Source organism: Carcharodon carcharias, chromosome 5, assembly GCF_017639515.1.
Source record: "Carcharodon carcharias isolate sCarCar2 chromosome 5, sCarCar2.pri, whole genome shotgun sequence".
Classification (NCBI taxonomy): Eukaryota; Metazoa; Chordata; class Chondrichthyes; order Lamniformes; family Lamnidae; genus Carcharodon; species Carcharodon carcharias.
This window is the reverse complement of record NC_054471.1, coordinates 121,831,007-121,855,879: the sequence shown is the minus strand read 5'-3', so window position 1 is coordinate 121,855,879 and position 24,873 is coordinate 121,831,007. Positions and strand designations below refer to the sequence as shown.

At 45.0% G+C, this 24,873-nt stretch overlaps 1 protein-coding gene across 2 annotated transcripts in view; it reads left to right on the top strand.

Annotated features, from left to right (window-relative positions):
• Nucleotides 1-24,873, top strand: part of lama2 (laminin, alpha 2) — a 588,604-nt gene that overhangs the window by 285,811 nt on the left and 277,920 nt on the right. For both annotated transcript variants that reach the window (XM_041187590.1, XM_041187589.1), the window contains exons 16-17: nt 7,853-7,966; nt 16,452-16,579. In XM_041187590.1, coding sequence (XP_041043524.1) covers nt 7,853-7,966; nt 16,452-16,579 — 242 coding nt within the window. The remainder of the gene's footprint in view (nt 1-7,852; nt 7,967-16,451; nt 16,580-24,873) is intronic.

The following is a 24,873-nucleotide window of genomic DNA, read 5'->3' as shown; positions in this document are numbered from 1 at the left end:
ACACACTTGTGGTCTGACCTGATCCTTGCTCCAACAATATTTAAATTTTAAAATTCTCATCCTTATTTTCAGATCTCTTCATGGCCTCAAGCTTCCCTATCTTTTGGCCTCCTCCAGCCCCACAACCCTCCAAGATATCTCCATTTATCCAGTTCTGTGCTCTTGTACATCTACCATTAGTGGCTATGGCTTCAGCTACTGGGGCCCTAAGGCCTGGAATTCCCTCCCTCCACTTAAAAGCCTTGGGATATTTCACTATATTAGAGGAACGGTATAAATGCAAATTGTTGTTGTTCCAGATCAATCAGCAACTCATGCAGCATCGCTGTCGGTTTTGTATGTCTCCAGAGTGCTTCCAAACTGTAAATGCTGCTTGACACACTGTTAATTGGTTCCATAAAGTACTGCTGTTGAGCTACAAAGTGTATTTGTTGACAGGCCCTGTGAGGTCCAAATTCCTGAGCTTGATAGGTGTAGGAGTTCTTAAGCTGCTCCTCTAGTTACATGGTTATATCTCCTACAAATCCAACTGTACTTTCTCCTTTTCACCTATCTGCCACACCAAATGCTATCCCTAATTCTCTCAAAGTGGATTCATCTTGTCACTGGAGGAGGAGCTGGTGAAAGGAGGCTCCACATTGAGCTTTTCTAGTTCCTTGGTATGGGCATCCACAGGAGCAGAAGAAAAGCATAACTTAGAATGCTGGCTGTGACAGCTTCACATGACAATGCTGTAATACCTATGTGTAATTTGGGATATCCTGAGGATGTGGCGGATGTTGCAAAAATGGCAGTTCTTTTACATTCTTGCTGCCCTCCATTGACTGGAATGTTGAATGCTGAACCTCCTTAGACTACATTTGGCTTCATTTTACCTGTCTCAGCATCATTTGCATAATAGATATGCTGCATATTTTACCTTTCCAAGTACTGTACTTTATATTTGTCCACATTAAATTTAATCTACCATGTGCTTGGAGGCAGTTAAAATTGCATAGATGGGAGGACAAAGTTACAAAAGACCACAGATAATTAAATATGTCAACAAAAATGTGGCATCTGAAATTCATTCTGAGCATGGGTGAGGTCATTCACTTTGGAACCTAGAAAGACAAATTGAATTTTTTTTGGAACATGGCAAAATACTAGGTGCTGTGAAAGAACATACGGATTTTGATGTCCACCTACACAAATCATAAACAGGCCATGAACAGGTACAGCAAGCCTAATACAATGTTGGTCTTTATCTGAAGGTGACTGGAACACAAATGGAGGAACTGATGCTTCATAGAAATATAAATAAAACAAAAAATGCTGGAAATATTCAACAGGTCTGGTAGCATCTGTGAAGAGAGAGAAACAGAGTTAACGTTTCAAGTTAATCATCGGCCTGAAAAGTTAACTCTCATAGAGTCATAGAATTGTACAGCACAGAAACAGGCCCTTCAGCCCATCATGTCTGTGCTGGCTTGTCTATCCATTCTAATCCCATTTTCCAGCACTTGACACATAGCCCTGTATGCTATGGTGTTTCCATTGCTCATCTAAGTACTTCTTAAATGTTGTGAGGGTTCTTGCCTCTACCACCCCCTCAGGCAGTGTGTTCCAGATTCCAACCACCCTCTGGGTGAAAAAGACTTCCTCAAACCCCCTCTAAATCTCCTGCTCCTTACCTTAAATCTATTCCCCTGGGTTATTGACACCTCTGCTAAGGGGAAAAGTTTCTCCTATCTATCCTATATACGCCTCTCATAATTTTGTATACCTATCAGATCCCCCCTCAGCCTTCTCTGCTTTAAGGAAAACAACCCTGGCCTATCCAGTCTCTCTTTATAGCAGAAACGCTCCAGCCCAGGCAACATCCTAGTGAATTTCCTCTACACCCTCTCCAGTGCAATTCCTATAGTGTGGTGACCAGAACTGCACACAGCACTCTAGCTGTGACCTAACTAGCATTTTATACAGCCCCAACATAACCTCTGTGCTCTTATATTCTATGTCTCGGCTAATAAAGGCAAGTATCCCATATGCCTTCTTAACCACCTTATCTACCTGTGCCATTGTCTTCAGGGATCTAAGGACACGCACACTAAGGTCCCTTTGATCCTCCGTACTTCCTAGGGTCCTACCATTCATTGTGTATTCCCTTGTGGTGTTAGTCCTCCCAAAATGCATCACCTTACACTTCTCAGGATTAAATTCCATTTGCCACTGCTCTGACATTCTTACCAGCCCATCTATATTTTCTTTTAATCTAAGGCCTCCTTACTATCTATGACACCACCAATTTTGTGTCCTCTGTGAACTTACTGATCATACATTCTATATTCACGTCTAAATCATAATGTACACGACAAACAGCAAGGGCCCCGCACCGATCCCTGCGGTGCACCACTCGTTACAGGTTTACAATTGCAAAAATAACCTTCGACCATCATCCTCTGCCTCCTGTCACTAAGCCAATTTTGGATTCAACTTGCCAAATTGCCCTGGATCCATGGGCTCTTATCTTTTTGAATATTCTCCCATGTGGGAACTTGTCAAAAGCCTTACTGAAGACCATGTAGACTACATCAAATGCACTACCCTCATCTACACAACTAGTCACCTCCTAGAAAAGTTCAACCAAATTTGTTAGACATGATCTCCCTCTGACAAAGCCATGCTAACCATCTCTGATTAATCCTTACCTCTTCAAATGGAGATTAATCCTGTCCCTCAGAATTTTTTCCAATAGTTTCCCTACCACTGATGTTAGACTCACTGGCTTGTAATTACCTGGTTTATCCCTACTACCTTCCTGAATAATGGTACCACATTCGCTGTCCTCCAGTCTTCTGGCACTTCTCCTGTGGCCAGAGAGAATTTGAAAATTAGTGTCAGAGCCTCTGCAATCTCCTTCCTTGCCTCAGATAGCAGCCTGGGATACATCTCACCTGGGCCAGGGAATTTATCTGCTTTTAAGCCTGCTAAAACCGCTAATACCTCCTCCCTTTCAATGCTAATTTGTTCAAGTGTATCACAGTCCCCCTCCCTGATTTCTAGACCTACATCATCCATCTCCATAGTGAACACAGAGGAAAAGTAATTTAAAGCCTCACCTATGTCTTCCAGCTCCTGCACAGGTTGCACTTTGGTCCCTAAAGGGTCCTACTCTTTCCGTGGTTATCCTCTTGCCATTAATATATTTATAAAATGCCTTGTGATTTTCCTTTATCTTGCCTGCCAGTATTTTTTCATGCCCCCCCTTTACTCTCCTAAATACTTTTTTTAAGTACCCCCTATACTTTCTATACTCCTCTAGGGCTTCTGCTGTTTTCAGCCCTCTGTATCTGCCATAAGCCTCCTTTTTTTCTCATTATCCAATCCTCTATATCCCTTGATGTACAGGGTTCCCTGGACTTGCTGGTCCTACCCTTCACATTTCCAGGAACATGTTGGCCCTGAACTCTCACTATTTCCTTTTTGAATGACTCCCACTGGGTTGATGTAGACTTTCCTACAAGTAGTTGCACGTAGTCCACTTTGGCCAGATCCTGTCTTATCATACTGAAATTGGCCTTCCCCCAATTCAGGACCTTTATTTCTGGTCCAGTTTCGTCCTTTTCCATAAGTACCTTAAATCTTACAGAGTTATGGTCACTATCCCCGAAATGCTCCCCCACCGACACTCCTATCACTTGCCCGGCTTCATTCCCTAAGATTAGGTCCAGTACCGCCCCTTCTCTTGTTGGACTTTCTACCTGCTGGCTTAAAAAGCTCTCCTGGATGCACTTTAAGAATTCTGCCCCCTCTAAACCTTTCATACGAAGATTATTCCAGTTAATAATGAAATCCCCTACAAACATTACCCTATTATTTTTACACTTCTCTGAGATTTGCCTACATATCTGCTTCTCTATCTATGTTTGGAGGCCTATAGTACACAGTGATTGCCCCTTTTCGTTTTTAAGTTCTACCCATATGGCCTCATTTGAGGAACCCTCTGAGATACCATCCCTCCTTACTGCAGTAATTGATTCGTTGGTCAACAGTGCAATACCACCTCCTCTTTTATACCCCATGTATTAATCAACGCCCTCAATTCATCTGCCTTACTTGTCAGACTCCTTGCCTTAAAATAGATGCAATCTAGTCTTACATTATTCCTTTGTGCCTTAACAGGTTTATATTTGCTCTGCCTTCCAGTCTGACTTAGTTTCTCAACCACATTTGGCTGTGCATCACCCCCTAATGTACCTCCACTCTGTACCCCACCCCCCTGCCAAATTAGTTTAAATCCCGCCCCAACAGCAGTAGCAAACCACCCTGCAAGGATATTGGTCCCGTTCTGGTTCAGGTGCAACCCATCCGACTTGTACAGGCCCCACCTTCGCCAGAAGCAGACCCAGTGATCCAGGAAACTAAAGCCCTCACGCCTGCACCATCTCTTCAGGCACGTATTCATCTTCTCTATTCTCCTATTCCTATACTCACTAGCACATGGCAGAGGGGGTAATCCAGAGATTACAACCTTTGAGTTCCTGCTTTTTAATCTGCTACCTAGTTCCCCAAGTTCTTGTTGCGAAACCTCATCCCTCTTTCTACCTATGTCATTGGTACCAATGTGAACCACGACCTCTGACTGTTCACCCTCCCCCTTCAGAATACCCTGCAGCCGTTATGTAACATCCTTGACCCTGGCACTAGGGAGGCAACACACCATCCTTGAGTCGTGTCTATAGCCACAGAAGTGCCTGACTTCACCCCTCACTATTGAGTCTCCCACCACTATTGATCTTGCGCTCTTATTCCTACCCCCTTGTACAGCTGAGCCACCCAAAGTGCTGTGAACTTTCTGCTCTCTCACCGTTTTTCAACACAGAGAAACAGTTCTTGAATGATCTTTACTCTGGGGCTTTCCTGACGACCTGCCTGCCTCCCTTCTTCTGACTGGTGGTCACCCATTCCCCCTCTGACTGCACTTCCTTAATCTGTGGAGTGACCACATCTAAAATCGTGCTATCCACGTAACCCTGAACCTCACGGATGCACTGCTGTGTCTCCAGCTGATGCTCAAGCTCCGAAACCTGTTGCTCCAGCTGGTCAAGCCAGTGGCACTTCCTGCACATGTGGTCATCCAGACTGCAAGGAGTGTGTAAGAATTCCCACACTCTGCAGGCCGTACAACACATGGGACTGAGCTTCCTTGCTGTACTTTTTGTTGTTAATTAAAAGACTATTTCCTTAAATTTAAGCCAAGTAGAAAACTATTTAGTTTTTCTTAAAAAAAAATGCTGATACTCTTACCTTTAAAGTGGGAAAAAAACTCACTCTGTTAGAGTGATAGAAATGCTGGGCTGAATTTTGCCCTTGACTGGCGGGTGGGCGGGCCCAACTGACCCGGCGGCAGGCAGACAGCCGATCGCCGCCGCTGCCGAAACGGGCCCCGCCGCCATTTTACGTGGGTGGGCCAATCAAGGCCCACCCAGCGTGACACCCGATGGGAAGTGCTAAGCGCTTCCTGTATGGGCTGGGGGGGGAGGGGGGGTGGTGGGGAGGATTCCCCAACTGCGAGAGTGCGCTCTTTTGCGCAAGCGCATGAAAGAGTGCACATCTCCCTGAGGCTAAGTGGTGCCTCAGGGAAATCGCTGAAAGGCTGTGAAAGATTAAAAATAGAACAATAAAAAAATCATTAACATGTCCTCCTCATGTAACAATGTCACAGGAGATGGGACATGTTAACAAGTGCACAAAAACTTTATTAAACTTTTTAAAAATCCAAAATCAAACCTCATCCCGCCACTGGATGATGTTTGTTAAAAAATCACTCACCCGCCTGGCCCGTTAGACCCGTGAGCTCAAGTTCGCACGGGCTCCTCAAAATCATCATCAATTGGTGACTTAATGGCCTTAACAAAGCCTTTAATTAATGGCGCTGCATAGCACGCCCGCTGACCTAAACATCGCGATGCTGCCCGCTGACGTCGGGACGCTCGCGCGACATTTTAAACGCTGACGTGTGGACTCCGCCACCTGCACGTCAGCCAGAAAATTCAGCCCTCTGTTTCTATCTCCATAGATGCAGCCAGACCTGCTAGGTATTTCCAGCATTTTCTGTTTTTATTTCAGATTTCCAGCATCTGAATATTTTGATTTTGTGAAACTGACGTTTCCATTAAAGTCTTAATCAGAGCCCACCAGGAGTACTGCACTCAGCTTTATGCACTGCATTTCAGAAAGGTTAAAGTGGCCCGGAGGAGATGCAGTCCAGATTCACCGGTGGGATATCAGGGCTTAAAGAACTAAATTATGAGAGCAGGTTGAATAAATTTGATTTGAGGGTGGAGGAATGATTTATTCATGATGTTTAAAATGACTGAGGGATTTGATAAAGTAGATGAAAAGAAGCTATTTCCTCTGTTGTGGGAATCCAGAAAAAGTGTACAATCTTCAAATTCGGGCTAGGCCATTTATGAGCGACATCAGAACTCCTTTTTACCGCACAGGATGTCATCTAGAAATCTTGCCCCCAAAAGATAGTGTATGCTGAAAATATTGAACTTTTCAATTCTTGGAGAGATTTTATTAAGTAAAGCTACTAAGGTGTGTAGATCAAAAGCAGATAAATGGAGCTGAGGTATAGATCAGCTATGAATAGCTGAATGACAGAATAGGAGTAGAATTTGCTTTGGTGTAAGCTGACGGGCTCTGATCAGCTAAACCTCTATTCCTATTTACCCATCTTTTGGGAAGGCATACAGATGAGGTCCAAGGCTTAATATCGTCTGCACCTCATGTTGCCAATATTGGGCATATTTGACGCTTACCCTACTTGCCCAAATCCCACTCCAAGTTAAATCCCTGGCTTTAGTATGTATATTAGCTCTGACACAGAAGGTCATTTCATCTCTATAAGAATAATGATGCCTGTGTATTTCAATTTATCCTTTGCCAGGCACGATGGTTCCAGCAAATGCCTTGACATTGTGGTGGTATAGTTAATTGCTGGGTGAGAAGGCAAAAAAAGAATTAAAGGTTTATAATTGCCTCTATCTTCATAGACAAACTTACCTTATTCAGCTCACATATTTATGCAGTCACCTTTCTTTTACTCCAAGCTTTTGACTTTATCTCATCCTGTTAAGGAGAGAAAAACAAATTGATAGGACTTTCAATGCTTCTAATTTGCTAAGCAAAAATAAGTCCAATCAGGATTTCTTTTTTGCATGAATCATCGATTGTGGCTGTATTTCTTTATTACCCTAGAAGTAATTAACTATGTTGCTACACATGGAAGAATTTATTATTCCATTTGAAATGTTCTTGGTCAGGGCAGCCATAACAGTAGTACATTTGCAGTCAAATTGAATCATTAGGCATTGCCTTTGCAGTATTATTGGAGAGAATTGTAAAATGTAATCAAGTTTATATAGTAATAGAAGTTTTACATCTTTCAATAATGGATACAAGATAGCTCTAATGAGCTTATCTAGAAAAACAGCTTACTGTTCCTTTGTTGCTGATCATAAAATCCGATCCATTGATGTTGAAGTAATAGATATGAAGCTTTGCCCTGTATTTACTTATTGGTATACCTGACCTTGGAGTGCTTGGTGCTTACATCAAATGCAAATAGTGGAAAGATATTCAACTCGTCATCACTAGCAGTCACCAACTTAATCAGCACAAAACTCAGATTCATCTCTATCTTGTATAATCATAAACTAAAGTGGACAAGATTAAAACTTCATATTGATTATATTTATACCAATATTAAAAATATGACATTTCACATATCATGAAATCTATTAATATACAAGGAGGGAAAATGTTCTTTCAGTAAATAACAAAGATATTTTCCTTTTCACAGTCCTGTGCACCTCGGTACAGACGAGTAAATGGCACCCTCTACGGAGGAATCTGTGAACCATGTGTTTGTTATGGCCATTCTAACTATTGTGATGATGTTACTGGGGAATGTTTGGTAAGTATCAATTAATGCAATGTATTTATCCATCTGGGTGTGGGGGTGAGAATATTTTTTTGTCTGGATTATGTGTCTATACCAGTGTAATATTTGGAGTTAAAAACACAAAAACTGCGGATGCTGGAAATCCAAAACAAAAACAGAATTACCTGGAAAAACTCAGCAGGCCTGGCAGCATCGGCGGAGAAGAAAAGAGTTGACGTTTCGAGTCCTCATGACCCTCATATTTGGAGTGATATTTTTTATTCTGAAATATAGCAGCACTACTCACATCCCTACTCAAGTAGTAACATTGATTGCATTTGTTTCTCATAATATTTGTTGTTACAGTCATTTAATACCACATGTTACAAAAAAAAACCCAATTTAATGGGAAATCTCAGTTTATGATATAATGATACTTTAAAATTATTTTCCATGTTGATGTTCAAAACATTTGCTTTTAACTCTGAGAAAGCTGCCATAAAATATTGAATGCAGCCAAACAACATAACTAGGGAGGCACTCTTTTCTCTTTAATTCAGTATTTGCTGAAATAAGGTCTTTGGTTTGGTGTATATCTCTAAATTTGCATAATAATCAGTATCATAATAAATTTGGTGAGTCGACCAGATAATTCCCAGAGTACCATAGGGCAGAATTTTCCGCATGCTGGGTGGTCGCACGCCCGACCCGAATGAGCGGCAAATGACGTGCAATTATGTCGGGTGAGCGTCACAACATCATCACGCTCTCACGCGATATTTTGGTTGGCAGGCACACGCAAGAGTCAGAGCCACACCCACCATTAATTAAGAGGCCAGTTAAGGCCCTTAACAACCCAACTGATGGTGATTTAACGTTGCCCATGTGATTTTTTGTCATCACATGGGCAAAACGAGCAGGGGGGCAGCCCAAATGTGCAAATACCTTATCCACGAGAGGGATAAGAAGAGTCAGAAGCATTGTCAATGTGAGTAGTGAGGAGTTTTGGAGATAACTTGTTGCTGGTGGCTAATTGGTACTTTTCAGCTTAATCTCTGATCGGGGCTTCATTCTTAGCATTTCCACTTGTCATTTCTGGATTCATTGGTGTCTCCCAGGCCCCCTTCGGTTTCAGAATGTGTGGATCCTTCCAGATATCAGACAGCCTTTCCTTACCCTAGTAATGGGGATTGTGGTCTCCTCTGGAGGCACCTCCTCTGCAGAGGAAGAGAGGGGCAGAAGGGAGAGGAGGCCACGTGCCCCAATGCAGCTTCCAGGGGAGGGACCTGTGGGAGGTGAGACGCAGGCACAAGGGGCGCAGGGCCAGAAGGTAGCGCAAGGCGGAAGGGGCCGCAGAAGATGCTGCCAGGCTTTACAAGCGGCGATTCAGCTACCTCAATTTATCCAATGCGCAATCCGAAGGAGGCTCCATCTCTCCAGGGAGACCGTGACCTCCATTTGTCAGATGATAGGGCCTGAGATCAGCTCCGACTGTGTGGTTGGACACCCCATGCCAGTGGCTCTGAAGGCCACAGTGGCCCTCAACTTCTATGCCTCCAGCTATTTCCAGGGCTCAATGGGGGATCTGTGTTCTTTAAACTTACGTTTAAGGGTGCTATGGCTAGGTGCTCCCCCCTCACAGGCACTGGCATTGGAGACAGCCTGCTGACCCTGGTGTCTTGTTGGCCTTGATGACCTTGGCAGTTGTCCTCTGGCCAGTGGATCCTGTGCTGGCGCTGCCTGGGAGAGAGTGGCCAGTGCCACGGCTGGCATCTCCCCAGTCGCCACAACCTATCAGATGCAACGGTTCACTGGCAGAGGGGTGAAGGAGTTGCTGTGTCATCCAGAGTGCCCTGGGAGGAGCCCACAGAGACGACAAGCAGCTCATGCACCGACGCATCAATGCTCATCAATGATGGATGGAAACCCAGCTGGGATACTGGGTGCCTCATCCATCTAACACACGGACACTGACCAGCTTAGGTCAGTGCCTGTGTGAGGGCTTACAGGTCCAAGCGCAACTCCAGGAACCCCTCATTCTGTTCCTGGAGCAGCCTCGCTATGAGAGTCTCCACTTTCTCCATGGAGGAGGCATTGTTATCGGTCATGGGGATCGATGCAGAGCTCATGCTCCACAGGGGCTCCTCCACAACAGAGATCATGGCACACAATGCCCTCTTTGATCTCCGCCAGATCCTCCCGCACATCCCACTGGACATCCAGCATCTGCTGTCTAATGGACGACTTGAGAGGCTCATCATCAGCCTTCGACTGAGCATCGTCCTGGTCTCCAGCAGTCCTCCGACTGCCGGCACCCTGGGCACTCTCTGCCTCTGATTGCCCTCAAGTGAGTGTGAAGCGCCCTCAGGAATGTGCACCGAGATATTAGCCACCAAACTAATGCCCACCGAGGTACTGATATCTGCACTGGTGCCTGGTTCAGAGTGGATGTGACGTAGGTGCTTGGGGAGCATGGTGGTCGTCCGGGGTCAGGGGTAGCTCTTGCAGGCACTGCACTTCGCTGATTGGTGGCAGATCTAAGGCAGAAGAGGACATGTTATTAGTTTAAGTCATAGCAATGTCACTGTGCCTGCCAGGCACCCTGGTGAAACAATGGAGATCCGCTTCATGGTGCTATCGTCTTTCAATGATCAATGAGGAATCCAGTCTGGTGGCTCCCAACAATGATGAGACTGCATAAGAATGTTTGAACCATCCAAAACTCTCACCTCAGTGCACTGCACTCTTACCTTCGCCTGACACACCAGCCTCACCGTGGCTGGTTGACCGAGGCGCATAGTGCCTCTCGAGCTCCAAGGCCTCCAGCTCGTATATGGAGATGATAAGGAGGTGTGAGGATCCCCGGCCAGTCCTCAACCTCTCAATATTATTATGGGATGTCTTCTCCTGAAAGGACAGAGGAGCATTGATTAGTCCACTCCCTACATCCAGCACCATTGCCGCCTGGCCAACCCCAGCTGAGGAACACCTCACAGGGTAATCTGAGCCATGGCCCTCGAGCCGCAAGGCACTCAGTCAAAGCAGCCAGGGCTCAGCCCCTTGGCCAGCTCCAGCGTGACTGACACTTGGCACTCAGACTCTGAGCTTTAATTGGCCCTCCCACCGTGAACTCGTGGTCCGGCCCCGATCGTGGGCAGCAGTCAGTTTCCCGACCACTCCCGCCCACCCCAGCCAAGCCTGTCTAACAAGTGCAAAATTCTACCCATAAACTAATGGCCTCAAAAATCTGCAAGTATTCTGAAGGACCTACTATTTCAGCTTCACCAGGATTCTATCAGCTAGATAGTTTCTGCATGGCCAGCAGCTATCCAATCAAGCAAAGGAAAGAATGGGGTTGGAACATATGGCAGGAACTCAGTGGGCTGAATTTTGCCGTCGGCGAGCAGGGGGCAGGGCCTGCTCGCCAATGCACAAAATGACGCGGATGATGTCGGCGGAACCCCCGATGTCACCCCAGCCCATTTAAATTTTCAGGACGGCGGGGGCACAGCAAAATCATTTGCGGGCCTGCCGACCTGTCAATGGCAAATTGAAGCCATTGACAGGATAATTAAAACAATTAAAGGCCCAGCCGTTCAACATTAAGGCTGGCAGGCGGATCATGAAAAAACATGTAACCTCATCCACCGGTGGGATGAGGTTTCATGTAGGGTTTAAAAAAGTTTATTAAAATTTCAGTGAAATTTATTAACATGTCCCATCTCGTGTGGGGGGCATGTTAAGGATTTTTTTATTTTTCTATTTTTAAAGTTTATACAGCTGTAAGCGATCTCCCTGAGGCAGCACTTAGCCTCAGGGAGATGTGTGCTCTTTCGTGCACATGCGTGAAAGAGCGCACTCTCGCATTTGGGGAATCCCCCACTGCCCGCATTGCACTTCCCGCTGGGTGGCACACAGGGCGAGCCTTAATTGGCCCACCCACTTAAAATGGCAGTGGTGCCCATTTCTCCAGCGGAGATTGGCTCCCCGCCCGTTGGAGATTGGGTCAGGCCCGCCCACCCACCCGGTGGGCAGAAAATTTTGCCCAGTATGTCAGGGTCACAGCCTATTGTTGTTGCTGATGGGATCAGGCATTCTGGCTGAGAAAATGATGGTCTTGGGGCTCACCAGAAGTTCAAGGCTGGAATCATTGCCTGAATCCAAAAATAATTGTGGCCAGGAAATTTTTATTAATTTTTGTGCTGCCTGCCCATCCCCCACTCCCCACCACCATCCCCCATCCCCTCCAGTTCTTATAAGGGCAGCAGGGGCATCTTAAGTTTTCTCCTGGGGGTGAGGATAGGGAATCTGACACTGTATCCTGACCACCCTGTACTTAAGCTCCGATATGCCATGTTATAGATTTTCAGAGCCCATCTTTCTACCAAAGGGCATTTTTACCCTGGGCAGTATTTGCACATAAAACATTCCACAAGTTAAAGGATAAAGGATTCTTAGTGGTGCTGAAACTCCTATTCCAATTCCAGATCTCTGTCTCAGCACTCCAGTTTCATCAAAATAACCTTTGCTGTGCTGATGAACCACGGAGCTGTAGTTAAAACATAAATGAAAATACTCATTCTTCAAACATATGATTTGAATCCTGGGATCTTTGACTTTAAATAAACTTGGTAAATGCTGAGTAATTTAAGGAGTCTTGCAGTAAGCCATTTAAACGAGTTCCATTACAAAGGAATAAAATATATTATTGAGGAATGTGACTGGATGGTTTCTAGGACTTGAAGGATTAGCAGAAAATCAGCATGAAGTTGATTATACCAGGCTTGAAGAAATGTGTAAACCAGTTCACTATGTTATTATAATATAAATAAATAATCAATTAGGAATCTAAACTAATGAAGTACAGAACATGCTTCAAGTGTTAGAAAAAAACTTATGAACTAAAGAATGAGCATTGTCTGAGTATCACAGTTAGCTGGGGAAAAGTGTAACCTAGTGCTGAATTTTTCCCTGCGGGTGGTGTCCCTGCCTCCCTGGCATAAAAATTGGGCTGATCCTGGCTGTGATTCGCAGGCTCGCCTCTCAGCCATTTAATGGCTGTCGGGCCTTAACTGGCTTGCAACGGGACTCCTGTCCTGATTGGGGAAGATTCTGTGGGCCAATCAAATGGCCGGCAGCTGTCTGATCCCAGGAGTGCCTTGGGACAGGTGGCCACTGCTGGAACTGCATATAGTCCCTGAGGGGGTGTTTAGTGATGGAGCTGGACATAAGGTAAGGCTGGGGTGTCACCAGGGCCAAGCTGGCTGGCCCCGGCAAGGGAGGTTGGGGGCCTAGATTGTCAGGGCTGGAGGCGGAGGGAAAAACCTGTGGAGGGAGAATTACCCTATGGTGGGGGGTGGAGGTGTCTGATGCACAGGGGGTGCATTAAGAAGGCACTCTTCCCTTGCCAGTCACCAACACATACAGTCAAAGCTACCTGGCTGGATGCTTGAAGTCGGCCTCTTCTGTCACTAGTTGAATCCCTGTGGCACTGGGACAAAGTCCATTAATGGGACAATTAGGGACCTCAATTGACCAATTGACCCATGGGTAGCTGGGCCTTCCAATTGCTTCCTCACCACCGGCAGTTGTTGGGGCGGGTGGGGGGGTTGGTGGGGAGGTAAAATCCAGTCCTATAACTCTATGACCTTGATATTCACCAAGTTGAGTTGACTGGGGAGCCCTTTAAAAATGGTGGTTGGATTCCGAGTCCGGGATTCCTGAGCCCATTCCCGGGCTGTGCGACTTTTGGGAGTGTCTTTAAAGGGTATGGCTGCTTTCTGTCAAAAGTCTGCATCCAGCACTCCCGAACTGGCTGGCTCCTACTCCTCTGCAAATTTCATGGAGTTGAGCCAGGTTTTTAAAGTGTCGTGGCTCATGATCCCTCAGTGGAATTATGAACCCTAGTGTGCATACGGGGATCATTTAAGCTCAAAAGTTCCCCTCATGCCCCCTAAGCCAAGCTCTGTCCTTCTGCCTCATATCCCCTCATGCCCCATACCAAGCTATGGCACTTGCATCCCCATTGACTTACTGTACACTCTCTAGAACCAGTGGCCCCTATAGTGTAAACTGGGTATGTAAAAAAGGCCTTGAAAAAAAGTCCATCATTGAGAAGTTTCTCTTATTGAAAAAAGTCTGAAGTACAAGCAAATAAAAGTACCAATCATCCAGGCCCTTTGATGTTTCAAAAACCAGTGGCATCACTTAACTTCTTTAAACAAACATTGTGAAATTGACCTCAGAGATCAGGATCCTGAGCTGTCAATCAAACAACGTTTCCTCTGGGGAGCAGGTGTTCTCATATTTTAATACCTGCCTGCGCTCTCAGCCAACAATATGTAATGAACCTTACCCAACAACTTCAAAGGGGTTCCCTGCTCAGCTGCAAAAGTGCCGTGAAGTGCACATACAAGTAGTATGTTAATCATCTCATTTTTTCACTTACATGGAATAACAACATGCCTAATGAAAATCATTGCAATTCACCATAATCAATTACATATTAGGGGCTTTGAGACATTTCTGAAAGATTTTCTAAATACATGAAATAATAAAAGTTTATTACATAGAAGAAATTAAAATTGTTAAAATAATTATTTTTGAAATTTCCCCCTGCAATATTTGTCTCCTCTTCTTTTCTCTTCTAAAGGTGTTGACTCTTTGTTGCAGGACAGTTCACATGTACCAGGAACCCTCTAATACCTTGCTTGGGTGGAACTATTCATGATTAAATAATGAGTGTTGGTAGACTACCCAATTCTGTTTTCACCTAATGTTCACAAATGTGCACTTCTAATGATTCCAAGAAGAATATGAACCTTGGTCACATTTCCTGTCCATAATAAAGGCAACTGTGGTGCCTTTACCCCCACAGTGGCTGAGATTAGCAAACTCATTAGGTAAACTCAGCTTTTTGCTGAGCTATTAGAGGAATCGCTATAAAGTTTTGATATCACTACTATTTTTGGAAGTTTATAGCATACCAGAATAATGCATAAACACATCAGATCCACAACAATGAGGGTGAACTTGCATTAAAATGATGGTTTTCTTTTATTCTTATCATTTTTGTGACTCACATATATGCCAAGTTGACTATTCTCATTAACTCAAAGATAGTTTGTTTTTATCCAGTCTGACAAGGCATGAAGCTTAAAGCAACTTTTATCATTTTATTATTTAAATAGTGCTACATGAAATGCTACTTGTGTGTTAGGATGATGAAATTAGCTTTAGACTGTGGTGCTTTCTTCATTGTAATAATTGGTTTTATGATTTGTTCCTCTCTTGAGGGAGTGTTCTATCTTTATGCCCCAGATTAACTCTAATTAATGAAGGACATTCCACATAAATGTCATTTTAGAAATGCAATATTTATTGCTAAGCACTGTACATAGTTCATACATTTATGGAAAATTTTGATAATAATGAATCTTCGTTTTTGTTATGCAGTATAGTGTGCAGTATAACCTTACGCCAAATTAAAATTTGCAAACTGCAAAACAATTCACAGAAAGTCAGAATGTGTGTTTCGAAACCTGAGAAGAAATGTTAAATACTTTTAATTCCATTGCAGCTTTGAAGCTGTTATAATTGTTACAATATTTTTCATTACTTGGAAGTTGCCTGAAGAAGGGAAAATTTTTCTATTGCAAAGTAACCTGGTGTGTTTTTTGAGCTAATTATCACATCAGTGTTCTAAAGCATGCATAAGATATTCAGCACTCTCCATGTGATGATGTGACTGAGGACCAGTTCCTCCACTTTGCTGACTCCATGTGGTGGTCTAATGGAGGACTAGTTCCTCCACTTTGCTGAGAACCAAATTTCAGCTTTGCTGCAGTTTCAGTGCAGACCCGATGCCTTTCCTGAAGCAGCGGGGTGACTGGAAAGCTCTCATATACTTCTTTGTAGCTGGTTCAGAGTAGAACTGTGTAGATCAGGAAAGGAGTACTGATTGCTGAATGAGAAGAGGGGAACTGGAGAAGAAAGAGTCAGACTTCCTACTCTCAAAACAATATTTAGTAAGTATATCCGTTGTATCAGGCAATCATTACAGCTTTCTGAGAATTGATGGATGCTCATGTCAAATTCTTTCTTTGGTATTTTGACAGAGACATTAATTTGGTTTTTTAAATGGATTGATACCTCTATCAAAGTAGCATACGAAGAAATTGATGCAACTGTATTAAACATTTTCACAATTACATTGTCCACAGTAATCTCCAGGCTTCTGTTAAATTATAACTAACTCTCTAATGGTATCTGTGATCTTTGGAGAGGGATGTTGAAGTTACTTCTAAGAAAGCTAATGAAACTGGGATGTCAGAATTAATTTGTTCATTCAAAAAAGATATAGTTTAGCAGCAAAGGACACTGTGGAGGGACAGTTTGTTCTGCTGGCAACTCTTCTATGTATTCAATAAATTGCTATCTAATTTAAAATAATTAAACAAAAAAATAATCATTTGTCTTTTATCAAGAAGGTTCTTAAAGGAAATACAATTTATTCCAGAATTGCCTGCATGATACCACTGGCCCATTTTGTGATAAGTGTCGGTCTGGCTTTTATGGAGACACAACTCGGGGAACGCCCAATGATTGTCATCCTTGCAGCTGTCCACTGCTAATTCCTACAAATAAGTAAGTAAGCTATGAATATATCTATATTTGTAGCATCAGGAAATGAACTTTTCATATTAGGGCTGGACTCTTATGGAGACAATGGGGCCCTGGCCACTGGTTGGAGACCCATGTTGCTTCTTTTTGGGAAGGACTGCAATATCTTGTTCCACTCAGGCACCTCACCTGCTGGTGATAGGCCTTCCCTGGGATCAAAGACCCTGGAGGTCTGTACCCCCCCATGGCAGGCTAATCAAAGGCCAGCAGTTGTTTTGAACAGGAGACCCATCACAGAGGCAGTGATTGCTGCTGGTACTACACTCAGCTGAGGCCTAGGATTGTCGCTGGATCCCAGGCCAGAGGTGAGTGATGGTGGGGCGGGTTCGCAGGGTAGGGTTCACAGAGGAGAGGGCTTGGCAGCAAGAGCAGGGTGGTGAATCGCAATGGGCCTCTCTTCATGATACCAGGGCCATAAATCAGGCACTGAGTGGCTTTGAACGAGGGAAGGCCTCCTGCCCCCCACCGCACACACCGTCCCGGGAGCCCATAAGCAATCCCACAAGGGTTGGCTTATTGTGCTTCCTGCATGGCGATGCATGTCCCCGCCTGTCACTAGGTTAATACTAGCAGTTACAGGATGAGACAGCAGCATTAATTGCTCCTTAAAGTTGGCAGCAGGGCAGGAAAGCCATTGCAGGAAAGTGCCTGCCTGCCATGGGGTGGGCACAAGTTTCTGCCCTATAGTCCTATAGTCCACCTGGTGGCATGCATAGTGGGATTGAGTATCATTGTTAGAACATGGGTTGTGAAATGAGCAGCCACTGGCAAAATAACTAACTTTAACGGAATCTTTTGCTTGGTGTGTGGACACGTGCCCGACCTGCCTGAGTGTGAAATAACACGTGATGATGTTGGGCCAGTGTCCCGACATTATTGTGCACTTGCTCGATATTTCGGCTTGAGGGTGTGCGCGAGAGTCGGAAGCACACCTGTCGACAATTAAGAGGCCTATTAAGGCCATTTAAGTTAGAATTAAAGAAGATTTTTCATTGCCCGTCCAACTTTACAGCTGGTGGGCAGGCAAATTGGCCAGGCGGCTTTTGCATTTTTCAGGAAACCTCATCCACGGGCGGGATGAGATTCCCGTTATTAAATGTTTAAAATAAAAATGTATGGGCAGAATTTTCATCTTGTATGTGTTCAGATGATTGATTCTGATGCGTGGACATTTTTTCTGGATTTTAAACTCTGTTTTTTTAAAGCATTTACACTCTTCAGCTCCTTGAGGCAGCTCTCTGCCTTCAGGGAGCTTTCATTTCACGCTCCCCCACATCTGCGCTGACTTCAGCGCTCGCCCTCCTTCTACCCCCACCCTGGCAGCGTGAGCCTTTCAGCACACCTTTCACGCTGTCTGGCCGTTAATTGGCCAGTCAGCGTGAAATCGCAGTTGGGAGTCCGTTCCCCAGCTGCCCCCGGGCCCACCAATCCCGCCCACTCGCCAAATTTTCCAAAAGCAAAATATTGTGGATGCTGGAAATCTAAGATGAAAACAGAAAATGCTGAAAATACTCAACAGGTCAGACAGCATCTGTGGAAAGGGGAACAGAGTTAACATTTCAGGTCAAACTGATTCTGATGAAATGTTAACTCCCAGCATTTTCAGTTTTCATTACAGATTTTCAGCATCTGCAGTATTTTACTTCGGTATTGGTGTTTAATTTGCTGCCAATTCTCTTCCAGGAATGTCCACCTTGAAGAATTTCTTTTCTTTGATGGGATTTCCATTTGTCTCTTTTACGTTGTTCACATTGTTTTCCGTTCACCTTCTTTTCCTTGTCTCCATTCAGTTCGGGTTTTCACAGTAACTGATACAGTCTTCGTAACCTAGCTGAGCACCATAGCTCAGCAGGTTGATACAAAGTATATTTTTACATACAAAGATCCAGGCAAATATATACTAATAATAATATCAAGTGCCAGAAAAACATAATTATATTTTGTCCATTAAGATAATCTCCTAAAGTATCACATAATCTAATTGTGCTGAAATCAATGAAGATACAAAATGAGGAAAATTATATAGCTTGGGTACTACACTGCTTCCTACTGTATAAATGTAATGACTATTTTTTAGGGGATTTTTAAAATATATCTTTTTCATGGTGAGTAGAACTCACAGAGGATGCTGTAATGCTTCCTTAACTGCAGCCTGATTCATTGTTCCCTACCCCCATCTTAATGCCATTCACATTCTCAGTCTGACAGCTACAGAGATAATGAATCACTTATTAAGAAAGTACAGGCAGTCTTAATTTTGAAACATCCAATTGGTATTCAGTATTAAACAAAGCCTGAAGAAGTCGTGACTCAAAGCTCCAGTTATAACATGTAATTTTTTTCTCGAAAAGTAAGGCAGTAAGTTTTATTCAGCATCAACTTAAAGAAACACTTCACAAGATACTCATTTATGGTTTTGATAGAACATTGGACATAGTCTTGAAATTTTGTCCCCAAGCACCAGCAAAATTTTCAGAACATGATTTAATAAAGATGGGCTTAGACTGTAGCTCAGTGCCTCTTCTTGTTTTGCCACTATAAAACACTTCTACTGTTACAAATCAATGGTGTAAATTTTTAGACTCTGCGTGGAATCAATAGAACTGAAAATTGGGCAGTTTTTTTGGAACAGGAGGCCAAGCTGTAATGCCAGTTTTTTGCCAAGGTGACAAGGTAAAAAATTTACCTCATTGTATCTTCTAACTCATCTTCTACCCTTAACTTCCTTTAGGCATGCACAGAAGATGGGTTTCTCTTCTGTGCAATGTATAGGAGAGTAGAAGCAAATGGCTATACAGGTAAAGAAGAACAGCACACACAAATTATTTTGTATCACTCTCCTACAAGATCAGTTGCACAGTATCTTCATCTTACATTTTTACAGGCCGAATCAATGGGTGGAATTTTCCATTCAGGCGAATGGGTTTTGCGACACGTTTCCCACTGGACAGTGGGGAGGGAACGTGCACCCAATTTCAGGCTCAGAAGCTCATAATTAGGCATCAGTGAGTAACTCTCCAAATCATATGGCATGGCAGGCACTAATTCATTGCCCTTACCTATGGGGTCAAAGGTCTGGGTGCCATGTTTAAACACCACCCGAACACATACATTACTCTTAGCAATCCAGCTGTGTGCAGGAAACTTCCTGATATAATCTCACACAATATTAGCCAGGGGGGAATTGTCTCACGGACACTTTAGCATCACCAGAATCTCACCTATCATCCTGCACAAACTCCATCCTCAGCCCTTAACAGGGAGGGCTCAGCACACACAGCAGGCATGCACACTTTCCAACCCCTTTTCCATCTCTTCTCATCATGTTCCACTCCATTTATCTTCATTTAGGCCAAGCTTGCCCACAGCCAGAGCATGATGTCCCAAACTGGAGGAGGGACGCCAGACGTCCAGGAGCTGACCCACTTTGAGGAGGATGCTGCCGAACCGGAAGATGAAGACAAAGATCACCCCTGTGGGGGAATTGAGTATGGCCTCTCCCAGAAGGCCAGTATGGGTGAACCCTCCATGAATTGATCATAATCACAGTGAGTGACATGCAATATTGTATTCTGCATGCTTACAAACTAAACCTGTCCTCTCTCTCTCTTACAGGCATGAGCAGGCCCAGACAGATCACCAGAGCTACCATAAGCCCCAGCTCCCAGGCCACTTCAGAGGAGGATGTTGAGGATACATCAGATGAAGAACCAGCACGGCATTCAACTGCACCCTCCACCAGCACAGAGACACGTCAGTGCAGGGGCAGAGATCTAGATGAGGCTCGGTGTCACATTCTGGGGAACACCTCACCGACACGTCTTTGCAGCATTCAGAGGCAATGACAGCCCAGGTCTCTGGCTCTCAAAGGACTGCCGGAGATCAGGCACCCAGGGTGTCTGATTCAGGTGATGAGCTTCTGCAAACAGCTGTCTCGAACGTGCTGGAGATGCAACGACAGGCGGCAGAAAATCAGGTAGAATTGCAAGAGGCAGTCAACAGACCAGAATGAAGGATGGAGGAGTCCATCCGCATTTTGTCTGAAGTTGTGCCTCCGACATGCCATGAGGTCTCCATGGGAAATGTGGTGGTCGCCTTGGAGACCTTGGTCCAGCAGATTCTGCTGAATATGCACTCAACCTACATGCCATCGCTGTAGGCATCGGTGGGATCCATCAGTGACTAGGCGAAAGGGGGTCAGGGCACCTTAACCTCCCTCCAGGAGCCCCTTTTCCTCAGGGAGTCAGGCAGGGGACCTCAGGCACTCATAGGGAGGAAGACCAGCAGCTGGACACCCCATGGCCATCTACCCAGGTCACTCCGAGAGTGTCTAGCTGATCCCAATCCCCTCCGCCTGTGACCCCACTACCCAGCTGTACAAGCCGAGGAGGGTGCACCTGTCCCGCAGCAGGACACACAAAGAAGGTCGAAGCTGTCTAGGACTCATCCCCTCTAGAGGACAACTACCCAAATCATCAAAGGCAACAGGACATAGCAGTCAGCAGGCTGCTTCTACCTCTGCTGCAGATGTCATGAACACACTAAGATCTAGTAGTCGGGTTAGAAAAATAATCACTTCTGGGTCAAGGGTGTCTACATCATGCACCTTTGTAAATACGTTTGCTGTTCATGAGAATGGCCTCGTCATTTGAAAATTTTGTGCATTTGCATCAATTATTGCGAAGGTGGCCAAGCTCCCACTCAGTGATCATCTCCCTTTGTGAGCCTCACTTTATGTGATGTGCAGCTGAGTCATGATAGTTACTCAACCTTTGTGTTATGTCAGGGGGATGAGTCAGACTCTTTACTGGAAATGTTTGCAAAATGTGTTAGTAACCTGTACCCCTTACAAGACAACATGGAGTTAGGCATTCTCAATGGCCTTGGAGGATTAGCTGTAATTGTTTCTCAAAATGGGATGGCCAGCTTCATTGGTAGTGCCAAAGCACAAGATCTGCAGTTGGTCTGTCCAACATGCACGCATCTCAGTATCCACTAAAAGTTTCTCGTTAAGGTGGCGACGACTGCATCAAGTCCTTTGAAGCAGCATTTGTGCTTTTGTGCAGACTTTCACTTTCCAGAGCTCAGGGATACAGGGCTCACCACTGACCTGGCTGTACCCCATTGCATGGACCTTACTCATAGAATCTTGTGGCTATCAGTGTAGCACAGGCACATCTTCCACATTGTGCTCTTTCGATGGCATCCTCATGTGCAAGTGACTCTCATCTCCCTCTTCAGGTTCCTGCTCTTCATCGTTTGAGGAGCTCTCAGCCTCCTCCGTGTCTCCCTCTGGCAAGGGATCCCCCCTTTAAAGCACCAGGTTGTGAAGGGTGCAACAGACCACGATGATGCGTGTCACCCTCTGTGGGAGTACAACAGAGGCCCAGCTGAGTGGTCCAAACATTGGAAGGGCATCTTCAGGATGCCAATGCCCTGCTTGAAGATGAATCGTGTTGTAATTCTCCTCCGAGGCACTCTGAGGAGATGCATTGATGTCATGAGCCATCCCCTAGCAGCCAGCCCTGTAATCGCTGAGGCCCTTTGAATATGTGAAGCACCTGGGAGTGACTCAGGATGTGAGTCATGGGAACTCACTGGGTACCTGGCACAAACATACATGATGTGCTTCTGATGACCACATACTAGTTGAACATTCAGGGGGTGGAAAACCCTTTCCTGTTAATGAACATAAGGGGCTGCCGCCATGGGGATCTCAAAGTGGCATGTGTGCAATCAATTGCACCCTGTAGTCTAGGGAAGCCTGAGAAAGCTGCAAAACCCAGAAATCTAGCAGCCTGGCTAGCTTTGAGTGTGAACTTTACATAATGATGAGCCTTACTGTAGAGGGCATCTCACCTCCTTGATACATTTATGTATTGAGGACTGTGAGATGGCGCATAGGTTCCCTGTGGATTCCTGGAATGATCCATAGGCAAAAAAATTGAGCACAGCAATGACTTTCGGGGCACTGGCAGGGGATGTCCTCCCAGTATATCCTCCTGAGAATGTGGCACACGGCATTGTCTTTCGCTCATCTAGAGACATGAAAAATCTTCTTCAGGAGGCCCTGGGTCGTGTGAGTCACCTCCGTGGGATGGTTCTAACCTCCTCATCCTGTAGGTGTTGCTGGGGCTCCCCTAGACCATGGACCTCAGACCGGGTCTCCTCTCAAAGCTGCACTAGGCAGTGCCTGACCTTTCTCTCCTCAATCAGTTCACTGCCGTCAAGAAGGCAGCATTGAGCACAGGTTTCATTATTCAATCCTCCTCCTCCCTGTGGACTGATAGATGCAACAGATTAATGAACAATGGAAAAGTATAGTGGACATCCCACTCACACACAGAAAGCAACTGTCATGTACTAGGGCTGCATCTGCACTAATATCTGCTGATACAGCCTTGTAGCTGAGGAACAAAATCACAGATCTGAATGACCAAGATACCAAACCTGATACTTAACCTCTCTGTCTCACAAAGGTTGGAAGAAGTTTGCAGGCATTCATGAAATTTGCCACCTTATCAAAGACACTCCTGCAATCTCTGATCTGGTATGCTGATTAAGCTCAACTTGCACTCCAGCAATGATTGGATGCCCTTTGGTCCATATCCATGCCAATTGGAGGAAGCACATTAGAGGTTTTCTTTGATTATCTGGCAGATATGCAGCAGCTGTGCTTCCTTAACAGTTGCCTGCATTTTCCATTCTCACATTCCTCTCTGTTAATGGTCAAATGAAGCAACTGTGTTGTGAAGCCAATGACACCTGCAGTCTCTCGTTGAAGTGCACCAAAAGCCAATGGCTCCAATTGCATCTTCTCAAGAAAGTCTTCCTCTTTTCTCTCAGCTCTGACTCTATTTCAATGTTGTGAGTCTAAGTAGTTTGAGGGTGTCCCCTGAAAGGGCCCTTTCGTCCAGCTGTGCACTCCTCCCACCCTGCGTCAGACCCCTCCCAGGCAGATTCTTTTCCAGTTTTGATTTTAATCTGGGCAACAATTTCTTGGTTTCAAGATGGTGGTGCTGCATTTTTACTTTGAGACCAGCTTCAACCCTCCCCTTGTCAGTGTCCTTGTCCCTCCAATCTTCCTGGAACTTCCCTCTGCCTATTCTCCAGCCACCCTGGATCCCATTGTCATCATGGTGAACATTCCAGTTCCTCTCTGGAACCCATCACTGTTGATGTCCCCATGCCCTATGTGGACCTCACCACTCCCCATCTTGAGGCTGTGTGCATGACGCATATAGAGGAGAACCACCCACCCATTTAATTACCTTTTCATCATTTACAGGCTGCAGATGCCACCGCTAATCATGACCATCCCATTTGCAGCCCAGACCCAAGCAAGACAACCCCATCATCACTGACTACGAGACAATGACCATGCCCTGCCCACCAAGCTGTGCCTTATCCCTGTTGAGCAGAAAGGCCTTGTCTCTCCCTGGAATGTGACTATGATGTGGGTGCCATGCTTAGCCCTATAGCATGTCCTGCAAAGCCCCAGAACTACTTTTAATCTCTCACCCTGACTATGAGGTCCATAAACCCCCAGGACTGCCTTTAATCTACTGTGACTATCTTTTACTGAGCTCTCCCGAATCTCCGTAGCTGATCACAACACAGCCTCCCTTCCCGCCACCTCCATGAGTCTCTGTGCAGCTCATCCCTCATGTGCAAGCTTTTCCCCTACACCACCTCTTCTAGAGGCCCCCGGCATCACAGATACCAGTCTTCAGCCAATTGATTCACTCCAAGTGATATCAAGAAATGGCTGAAGGCACTGTATACTGCAAAGGCTGTGGACCCTGACAATATTCTAGCAATAGTACTGAAGACTTGTGCTCTAGAACTTGCCGTGCCCCTAGCCAAGCTGTTCCAGTAGAGCTACAACACTGGCATCTATCCGGCTTTGTGAAAAATTGGCCAGATATGTCTTGTACACAAAAAGCAGGACAAATCCAACTCGGCCAATTACAACCCCATCAGTCTACTCTCGATCATCAGTAAAGTGATGGAAGGGGATATCAACAGTACTTCAAGCAGCACTTGTTTCGCAATAACCTGCTAACTGACGCTTAGTTTGGGTTCTGCAAGGGCCACTCAGCCCCTGATCTTAATACAGCCTTGGTTCAAACATGGATAAAAGAGCTGAACTCCAGAGATTAAGAGAGGATGACTGCCATTGACATCAAGGTAGCATTTGACCTAGTGTGGCTTCAAGGACCCCTAGCAAAACTGGCGTCAATGGGATTCGGGAGAAA